At 35.5% G+C, this 10,910-nt stretch overlaps 1 protein-coding gene across 1 annotated transcript; it reads right to left on the bottom strand.

Moving 5' to 3' along the window:
* Positions 1-2,571: 2,571 nt before the first annotated feature.
* LOC129312567 (BAG family molecular chaperone regulator 7-like) lies at positions 2,572-10,268 on the bottom strand. The gene is given in 4 exon segments (XM_054955224.1): positions 2,572-3,080; positions 4,437-4,727; positions 9,449-9,570; positions 9,573-10,268. Coding segments are annotated over 4 exon segments (1,239 nt in total). The 5' UTR covers positions 10,171-10,268; the 3' UTR covers positions 2,572-2,852.
* Between the last annotated feature and the right edge of the window lie 642 nt (positions 10,269-10,910).

The following is a 10,910-nucleotide window of genomic DNA, read 5'->3' on the forward strand; positions in this document are numbered from 1 at the left end:
TTAAATTCAAAAGTAGTTTCATCTTCCATAAATAATTCAGTATAAATGTATAATGTTGCATCTGCGCCTGTAAGTTGCTCGTGGGCAGGTGATTCTTCAGCAACCTAGTTTCACATTGTGAATCCGAATCCTGTTGTGCTTGAACAGCTGAACAGTTCCACATGAGTTAGATTACTTTTCAGTTGCATGAGTCCAAATTGAAAATGGATGTGAAAACCAAGTGAGAAAGTTGGTAGGTAACAAGCAATACACAATTAGGTAATCCACGAAGTTAGAGTTCAGTAAAAGGGATTAATATCTTTTAATTGACTTTGAATCCTCACAGGAAAAATACCCACATTTTCGACAACGTTTCTAACAAGATTATTTATAGCAGGACAATACATGTAGGCAACCAAAAAAAGAATACACAATTAGGAAAAATAATAATAAGTAGAAATTATCTCAAGTTATTGAGAAAAAAAAATAATTTTTTTCAAATTAAATTTTTATATATATATAAATATATATAAAGTTGGATTAGCATTTGAATTCCAACTACTTAATTAAATGATGAACGTCTTTCCACTCAATCAATTTTAGTTGGTGGTTCAAGACAGTTTTTATTGTAAAAACAAAAACTACTAACATTATGCACGTGTTTTTAATGTAAAACTTATACCTTACACTAACATATAAAATTTTAAGTTCATGTATCATATTTTGACAAAGGGGATTAATGGAAAAGTATCGTTGTAAAGATAAAGATCTACACATGATTTTTATTGATTTGGAAAAAGCTTATGACCGTATACCAAGAGAAGTGCTTTGGAAAGCGTTGGAAAAAAAGGAGTACGGATTGCTTATATTAAAGCCATACAAGATATGTATGAGGGGGTAAAAACTAGTATAAGAACGCCTAGTGGTCAAACAAAGGATTTTCCTATAAAGATTGGGCTACATCAGGGATCATCTCTGAGTCCTTATTTGTTCAACTTGATTTTAAATGTTTTGACGGAACATATTCAAGAGGAAATCCCGAAATGTATGCTCTTCGCGGATGATATAGTTCTTATAGCAGAGACAAGAGAAGAGGTTAATTGCAAACTTGAGTTATGGAGGAGGACATTGGAGTCGAAAGGTTTTCGTCTGAGTAGAAGTAAGACGGAATATTTATATTGTAAATTTGATAAAGGACTATTCGAAAATAATTTGGAAGTGAAATTGGGAGATCAAATTATACCTCAAGTGGAAAAGTTTAGATATTTGGGAGCCATTATCCAAAATGATGGCGAAATCAGTGGAGATATTTCACATAGAATTCAAGCTGGGTGGTTTAATTGGAGAAAAGCTAAAGGAGTTATTTGTGACCGTAAGGTGCCTAATAAACTTAAAGGAAAGTTTTATCGTACTGCTATCAGACCGGCAATGTTATATAGTAGTGAATGCTGGGCTCTAACGGGACAGCAAGAGCATAAAGTTGGAGTAGCAGAGATGAGAATGTTACGATGGATGTGCGGACATACACGTAAAGATAAAATTCGAAATGAGCACATACGTGAAAAAGTGAGGGTGGCACCTATTGAGAAAAAATGGTAGAAAATCGGTTGAGATGGTTTGGGCATGTACAAAGAAGACCAAGGGAGGCACCAGTGAGAAGAGTGGAACATATAACTTTGAGTCCGATTAAGAGAGGTAGAGGAAGGCCTAAAAGAACACTCTTGGAAGTTGTTGAACGTGATCTCTTAATTAATAATATTTCTAAAAGCTTAATAAATGATAGAGCACAATGACGTCTTGCAATCCATGTAGCCGACCCCACCTAGTGGGATAAAGGCTTGTTGTTGTTGTTGTTGTATCATATTTTGACAATAAATTAAAATAATGTTCCTCGTGAGTTCCAAGACATCTCTAAATCTGCTACCAGCACCCCCATCCCTCTTAAAAATATTTATGGCTTCAAGGGAATCAGAAAATAACTTCACCTCAAGGTATCCCAAAGATTTGCACACTTCCAAGCCTGTTTTAATCACTTCTTTTGTATATCAGCAGAAACTACAGTCATTGGCCTTTGCTCCTTCTGGAATCCTTTGATCCATTTGCCCTTTGAATTTCTGATCACACCTCCACGAGATGCCTGCCATCGGTTCTGCACCAAGGCATCAACGTCAACACGAACTTATTAAACTGGTCCAAAAATTTTTACCCACGGCCATTGACTGAATTGGTTACCCCCAGGATTATGATGAGCATTCCAAGCAAGCCACACCTGCAAATTTCCAACAAAACAAACTTTGAAGCATGTTAGGTTATATAAAAACGCTCCAGACATTTCTAGCTCTGTTACAATCACCAAGAATGTGTGTGATATCTTCCTCACTATAACACTCAAAAGGACCTTGAGGGAATTTGAAATAAGCCTCTCATGAGAAACTCGCCAAAAGAACAGTTTCACTTTTTCAGGAATAGGCCATCTCCAGTATCTAGACCACTTTGGCTCGGATCAGTCTCGTCATTTTCCAATCCCTGAACAAGCAGAAGAAACATTCTAAACAGAAGACTGAGATGGCAACAAAGTGAAGACAAATCCCCTTAACATCAAAAGGGACCATTCAAAAATGATCCGCAAAACAAGCCAACATCTTTCATTCCACATAAGGTTCAACAACACAAAAACCATAAGATGAAAGCTCAGTTTAGAAGTCTCCAAAATGCAAGACTAAAATACACCTAGCAATCAACCACCATGCCAGTTCAAAAGCGCATAAATATCATCTCCTAAGAAGCACGCCAACACTAATCCGTATAAAACACAAGTTCATGTTATGTTCAATACGGTTGTGGCTGAGTTGGTTTATTGCCCCTTAGCTCTCTTAGCAAGCTTCAAAAGTGCTGCTGCTCTGATCGGCTTCATCAATCATTTGCACGATATGAGCAACTCCTTCTTCAATTTCCTTGCGAATGAGGCCATCTGGCATGTCGAAGGTCCTTCGTTTGATGGACAGAGATCTACCTGCAGGCTGAGGGTCCACAACATCAAGCATAGCTTCCAGCTCGTCCACCATTGACCTCTTTGCAGATCGCACCATCATGTCAACTCCCTATAGATTGAACATGTACAGACATATTTAATGAAATACTCACAAATGATTGAATATGTAATAAATCTTTAGATATAGACTCACAGACTCATAGTAGCAGCAACAATAACAACAAGCAGCTTTATCACACTAGGTAACCTATATAGATCACACAACACTATTATACTCCATTAACAATTAACTGTACCCAAATATCATTCATCATGAGATCCTATCCTATAACTTTGTAAAACGTCCTGTAAATATGTTCAGATAGAATTCTCATCTTGAAAAAGTCGTATGGATAAATTAGAGGTGAACCAATAGAAAAGTGTGTCCGGATGTGTTTCTAAAATTATAAGCTTTTGTAAATTTATTTATAAGTAATAATTTGAATTATTCTTTTTTCCAATGAACAAAGCCTGTCCATTGGCCCAAAAACGAAGAAGAAGAAGAAACCTGTCTACCTCTGAACTAAGGTCTAATTATAAAATTAGAAACTGAATTTTAAAATACAATAAAACACTTCCCAAAATTTTAGATTTGATTGAAAATGGTAAATCTACTGCAAGACTTTGCGTCAACAATCATAATCTTAGCGACCACTTGATACACAAAATGCCCGGTATGTAATGTGAAGGAGAATGAAGATGTGAATGAAAAATGACTCTGACACCCCTATTTTATTTTAAATATACAGGAAAATTTAAATAATATATCAAGATTATAATAGACATTGCATAAAGAAAATTTTTAAATCTCTTTGGGGGTGCTTATACAATAGATGTTAGTTTAAACAATGTCTCACTTTTTTGTGCAAAAAAAGTATTCTGTCTCTTAAATGAATACACCAAACATAGCCTGATTTCCCCTGTCATCCAAAACCCTAAAAAGGATCAATACATAAATATACAACATTAAACTATAGCGAGCCTTGTGCATTTACATAAAGCCCTAGATGAGCCACACAAACAATATGACTTCTCACAACTTTTATAGATGCACCGAGGATATTGATATTGATCTTTAACAGGCCACAATAATAATGCACTATGAACAGTGCAGCTTATTCTCAAACTTTGTATAACAGACCGGTAAAGAAGTCTAGCTATACCTATATTTTCACTTGTCATGACAATGTATGAACAGATACAACTCAATTTTTCTAGGAAGAAAAAATAAAGGTCATGATGCATTGAAAATGTACGGGAGTTTTTAATTGAAGACAAATGGTAATATATAAAAATAAAACAACAATAGTTTATGATATCTTCACAAATGAAAATTCCATCCAAAGTAAAACAATCTGCAAACAAGGAAACTGCTAAAGCACTTTGCAAGCATAAAGAGACTAAAACAAAGAGGAAATGACATTACCTCAATGGCATCGACAGTGAGAAGCAGTACAATGATTTTCTCAGAGAACTTTTGGCGCTCCACCGCATCACGGCATAAACGACGTCGGTATGCAAAGTTATTGAACTGAGCCCTGATTTCCTTTAACTTTGATTTTGCAACAGCAAGTTCTCTAAGGGCACGGAGAGCCTTTGACCTTCGGATCAAATAAGCCCTAAAGCTCATTTGGATCAACAATGCAGCATCTTGAGCAGATAACTCCTTCTTCTTGCCCCTCTGGTTTTGGACAGCTCCAAACCTCTTCGCAAATGCCTAAGAAACCTCACTTGACAACTCAGTATACTACATATAATGTTCCTAAATTCAAGCAGTAGTTTGTACAAATCTATAGTCTACTTACTAAGGATTATACTGGAGAAGAAAGGTTAAACGGTAAAGTAACATCCATGTAGTTAGAGAAAGTAACATCAGAAACTGCTTCTAACGCTGGCCCCATATAAACTCAGCTCAAGGATACGAATTCTTCATTCACAGTTTAAAAACATGTCAAAATGTTTCTAATCAGTTCAAACATCAGAACATAATATAATGTATCTATTATCTAAGTCAGGCATTCCTATTTCAATAATATCAAGCGGGGTGTATCTAATAATTATAAGCCAGGGCATAACATGTAACTAGAAAAAAAGAAACTAAAGGAGCTTCAACATTAAAATTCACTTCAATTGTTTGCTCTGCAATTTTAATTTGTTTATCTTCAACTACACACGATGAATTTATCTTCCAATCTTGTAAACTCTGAGGATCATGATTACTCTTATTGACAATCTAGAACATATATACTATAATGTTTCTAAATCAAATCATATGGGAGGATATGGCTAAAAAGATACGGGAGGTTGCAAAAGTAGTTTTGGGAGAATCGAAAGGTTTTGGTCCGAGAGATAAGGAGTCTTGGTGGTGGAATAATAGTGTACAGGACAAAATCAAGTATAAGAAGAACTGTTTTAAAGCCATACATTTGTGTAACAATGAGAAAAATTGGGAGAGATACCGTATGGCTAAGAAGGAAACTAAGAGAGCTGTGGGTGAAGCTCGTTCTAAAGCTTTTGAAGAATTTTATAAGAACCTTGAGACGAAGGAAGGAGAGCAAAATATTTATAAGATTGCCAAGAGTAGGGAAAGAAAATCAAGAGATCTAGAACAGGTAAGGTGTATTAAGGATGAAGAGGGAAGAATTTTAGTTACAGATGATGAAATTAAAAATAGATGGGAGACTTATTTTTCTAAACTTTTCAATGATGGAGAGGATTCATCTAGTAACTTGGAGGATTTAGTAACTGGTGAAGGAGAACAAAATTTGTCATTCTATCGAAAAATACGTGATAAGGAGGTAAAAGAAGCTCTTAAGAAAATGGCAAATGGTAGAGCCAACGGACCTGATTGTATATCTATCGAAGCATGGAAATGTTTAGGTGAAGAAGGGGTGAGATGGTTAACTAAGTTATTTAATGTGATTTTACGGTCCAAGAAAATGCCTGATGATGGAGGAGAAGTACATTAATTCCTATTTATAAAAATAAAGGAGATATTCAGAATTGTACTAACTATAGAGGGATTAAACTCATGAGCCACACAATGAAATTGTGGGAGAAAGTAATTGAGCACAGGTTGAGATTGGAGACAAGTATTTCTGAGAATCAATTTGGTTTTATGCCAGGTAGATCAACTACAGAGGCGATTTATCTACTAAGGGGATTAATGGAAAAGTATCGTTGTAAAGATGAAGATCTACACATGGTTTTTATTGATTTGGAAAAAGCTTATGACCGTATACCAAGAGAAGTGCTTTGGAAAGCGTTGGAAAAAAAGGGAGTACGGATTGCTTATATTAAAGCCATACAAGATATATATGAGGGGGTAAAAACTAGTATAAGAACGCCTAGTGGTCAAACAAAGGATTTTCCTATAAAGATTGGACTACATCAGGGATCATCTCTGAGTCCTTATTTGTTCAACTTGATTTTAAATGTTTTGACAGAACATATTCAAGAGGAAATCCCGAAATGTATGCTCTTCGCGGATGATATAGTTCTTATAGCAGAGACAAGAGAAGAGGTTAATTGCAAACTTGAGTTATGGAGGAGGACATTGGAGTCGAAAGGTTTTCGTCTGAGTAGAAGTAAGACGGAATATTTATATTGTAAATTTGGTAAAGGACTATTCGAAAATAATTTGGAAGTGAAATTGGGAGATCAAATTATACCTCAAGTGGAAAAGTTTAGATATTTGGGAGCCATTATTCAAAATGATGGCGAAATCAGTGGAGATATTTCACATAGAATTCAAGCTGGGTGGTTTAATTGGAGAAAAGCTAAAGGAGTTATTTGTGACCGTAAGGTGCCTAATAAACTTAAAGGAAAGTTTTATCGTACTGCTATCAGACCGGCAATGTTATATAGTAGTGAATGCTGGGCTCTAACGGGACAGCAAGAGCATAAAGTTGGAGTAGCAGAGATGAGAATGTTACGATGGATGTGCGGACATACACGTAAAGATAAAATTCGAAATGAGCACATACGTGAAAAGTGAGGGTGGCACCTATTGAGGAAAAAATGGTAGAAAATCGGTTGAGATGGTTTGGGCATGTACAAAGAAGACCAAGGGAGGCACCAGTGAGAAGAGTAGAACATATAACTTTGAGTCCGATTAAGAGAGGTAGAGGAAGGCCTAAGAGAACACTCTTGGAAGTTGTTGAACGTGATCTCTTAATTAATAATATTTCTAAAAGTTTGATAAATGATAGAGCACAATGGCGTCTTGCAATCCATGTAGCCGACCCCACATAGTGGGATAAAGGCTTGTTGTTGTTGTTGTTGTTTCTAAATCAAATCAGTATTTCAAATATCTCAAGCATAGTGCCGTTCTTAAAATTTGCAAGCAGAGCACAGTCTTTAACCTTCATTTTGAGAGCTGATTTCTTTAAATAAAAGGTATTCTGATAAACTATATTCTGCCATCAAGAAGTGAAGTTGATTTTTTTAAAACACATTTGAGAGCTAGAAGGTAAAGAGGGGAGGGTAACTACATTAACAAATAGATTTAAAAAAAAAAAAAGAGTGCAAAGGGATAGATTAGATGAAATAAATAATTTAAAGTTGTCTTATCTGAGTGTTAAAAATTAAAAGAAAAATAAAAATTAATTTCTCCATCAAAGTCCCCTTAGTCCAAAGAAATCAATATATTAGATGGAAGGACTTTGAAAGATTAGTTAAAACTTATTCATTCTCTTCTCTCATCATAACAAACTGAAAAAGAAAAAAAGGTAACAACAATTCTGTCCATGCATTTACGTCTCCATTATTTCGTGTCCAGAACTCCAGATATACCTACCCTTAAGCATTAGTCATAATTTTTGGATTGATGATCTAAACTATTGAGACGGCCCCAAAAACAATAAAATACCTTTTTCTTAGACTGAAATAGTATAAACTACTTGACAGGCTACAATTGACTGTTTCTCCATTACAGTTTTGGCTTAGAATATACCTAAAATTCAACACTGACTGATTGGTATGAAACCAATACCAGCTTTCATGAGTAGACTTTCATTTCCTACAATAAATGCAAAGACAAACCATATGTGATTGAATCAATAGCAGATACCGAGGTTGGTCACGTTTACTTCTTTGCATGTGAGACCTAACGGTCGAAATCAATAGCATATGCCCTTTCAAACCAATGCCAAAATTTACAATTCTGAATCAATATTTTTAACTCATCTTTCAAAATTATTTGTTGGGACCTGACTATTATTAACTTAATCCTTTCGGCAATGTTCTCAAAAACAAACTGGATATCGAACCGGACCAGATATTAAGCCAAAAACACCAACGGTTTACATGGTCGAGCTGGGTTAAACCATTGGCCGAACCGGTGACATAAAAATTAAATAAAAATAATGTTAAATGTATATATTAAATAAATATAAGAAAAAAAAAATCTATAGTATGTTAATAAAATGACATAACATGATTGTAAATTAATAATATTATAAATTATAATTTTATAACTCGTCAAATATAGGTTGATGATTATAACTTACCATACATGAGTAGACTGAACAGTATCTGTATTTTCATCTATAATTGCCAACATCTTCATAAAAAAATGATCTCAAATCATATTTTACACACATGAATTACCCAAAAATAAAGTTGACTTTTAGTGTGATTTAAATTTTGAATTTTTCTAATTTTTTAAGCTTTTTTTTAATATTACATTTAAAATTGTCCGGTTTTCTAAAAACCGCTCTAGTTGCCGACTTAACTCTAGTTTCTAGCTCAATAACAGCTCAACTCCAATCCAATCTTACTCAATCCTAAAAAACATTTTTGATCCAAACTGAACCTTTAACGACTCAAGTTGACCATTCGGTTTGGTCTAATTTTTAAATCATTGCTTTTCGAATTTAATTGTCATTCTCCCTAGATATAATCATATATGATAGGACCCACTGTTAAATAGTTGCTCTTCGAATTTAATTGTCATTCTCCCTAGATATGATCATATATGATAGGACCCACTGTTAAATAGGACTTATCTTTCTGTAGCTGTTGCATAGTTGCAGAAAATCTCCGTTTGCTTGCTTTGCTCGGATGTACTTAAAACAATATATGTTCATTAAATTGACATTTACGTGTAACAGGCAACGCAAACATAAACGGAATATGGTAGAATAGAAATCAATTCATCAATGCTGTAAACACGGTACATATGCCACGTGCTGAAACACCTATCCGCTAACATAATTTTGCTGACCCGACCAAATCCTAACCAAGAAGAGGAATAGGAAAAACGGAAGTATAATCCAAATTATTTTTGCTGTTTAGCACTATATACCACTCCCTAATCCCTATCTAAGTGGGAAGTAGATCAAGATCATAGGAATGAAAAGTGAAAACGACATCGTTCTTAAGACAAACAAATACAGAATCAAGCATAATCACAGGAGAAAATGTGAGTCACCATACCTGTCTCAAAATGACAGCTCCTTCTTCACGGGGCTCCTCAATCTCCACAATGCGCAATTCATTCTTTTTCTCCTGATCTTTATCACCCTTCTTCTTTTCCTTCTCTTTCTTGTCCTTTTCGAATGATCCCCACAGTCTACCTCAAACTTGTATTTTCTTGAACTCCCACTATCCTCCCCTTTTCCTTTAATCTCAGCGGTCCATTTGAAGTTCTTCGCAATCCCACACTTCGTCTTCTTCTTCCTCTCCTTCTCCTCTTCCTTCTTCTTCGCTTCTTCTACGATTTCTGCTACCCATTGGTACTTCCTATCAAACCCTTCCTCTTCCGGACCCTTGATCTCGGCCGTCCACGTGTATTTCCGCTCTCTGCTGTCGATCCCCTTCGACTTAACCAGCCGATCGAACCGCGATTCCAACTCGGCCACACGGTCGCTCAGAGACTGCAAGTGGAAGTCAGTTCCCACCAGCCTCTCCACTCGCTGAACTCGCTTAAACAACGGCGTCCGATCAATGCGCACCAGATCAGTTACGACATCGTCTACGTCGAAATCGAAGGGGCTCGGAAGCGTGAAACGGCTGAAATTGAAGAGATCAAGAGCGCAGCTAACATCAAGATCTTCTTCAATGAACAAGGGGAAAGTGAGGGTTTTTGGACAAACAATCGAGGTTTCTCTGAAGAAGCATGGTTCTTCAATGACCTCGAATCGCCTGAAACGCCTCATGATTAGCTGAGTCCAACGGAACGTAACTCAGTGAGTTAGAGAGAGAGATGCAGAACGTAATCACGATATGGTGAAAGCGATAGGATTTAAAAGCGAGGAAATTTCAAAGGAAGAAGACAAATTGGTGATGACGAGGGGAATTAATGAAGACGAGGGTAGAATGGATTTCGCATAATGAAAAGGACAGAATCGGAATGTTATATTGTGGGGTATGCGACTGAAACGACGCGCGCCGCGGAATCAGCGGGCTGGAAAGACAAAAGTGGGGCAGGGATTTGCGTTGAATTACAGAGACAGTGAGAATCTCAAGGGGGGATTACGGTATGGTGCGAACCATGTGAGCCTTTTCAGCCTCTGATACGGTATATATTGACCAGCACGTGAACACGTACTCACTTTCCGAACATCCCAGTCACCGAAAGTCTGAAACGGATAAAGATGTGAAAAAGTTACGCGCATTACGCTTATTAATAAATTAATAAATTTCTCTCGTAAATAATTTTTAACATTTTTATTAAAATTAAAAAAATTTAAAATTTATTAACTCTATCTAAAAATTTAATAAATTATAACTCTAACTTTATTAAACATATCTATTTTAAAATATAATATTTTAATATTTAATAAAATTTTTTACATTTAATAAAAATAAATATAATAATTATTAAAATATTTTATAAATTTTTTTATTTTATATATAAGATAACAAGAGCAGTAAAAAATAAGTTGGCTCTACATAA

Source organism: Prosopis cineraria, unplaced genomic scaffold, assembly GCF_029017545.1.
Source record: "Prosopis cineraria cultivar Desert tree isolate PC_DT_omini unplaced genomic scaffold, ASM2901754v1 PC6, whole genome shotgun sequence".
NCBI classification, from domain to species: domain Eukaryota; kingdom Viridiplantae; phylum Streptophyta; class Magnoliopsida; order Fabales; family Fabaceae; genus Prosopis; species Prosopis cineraria.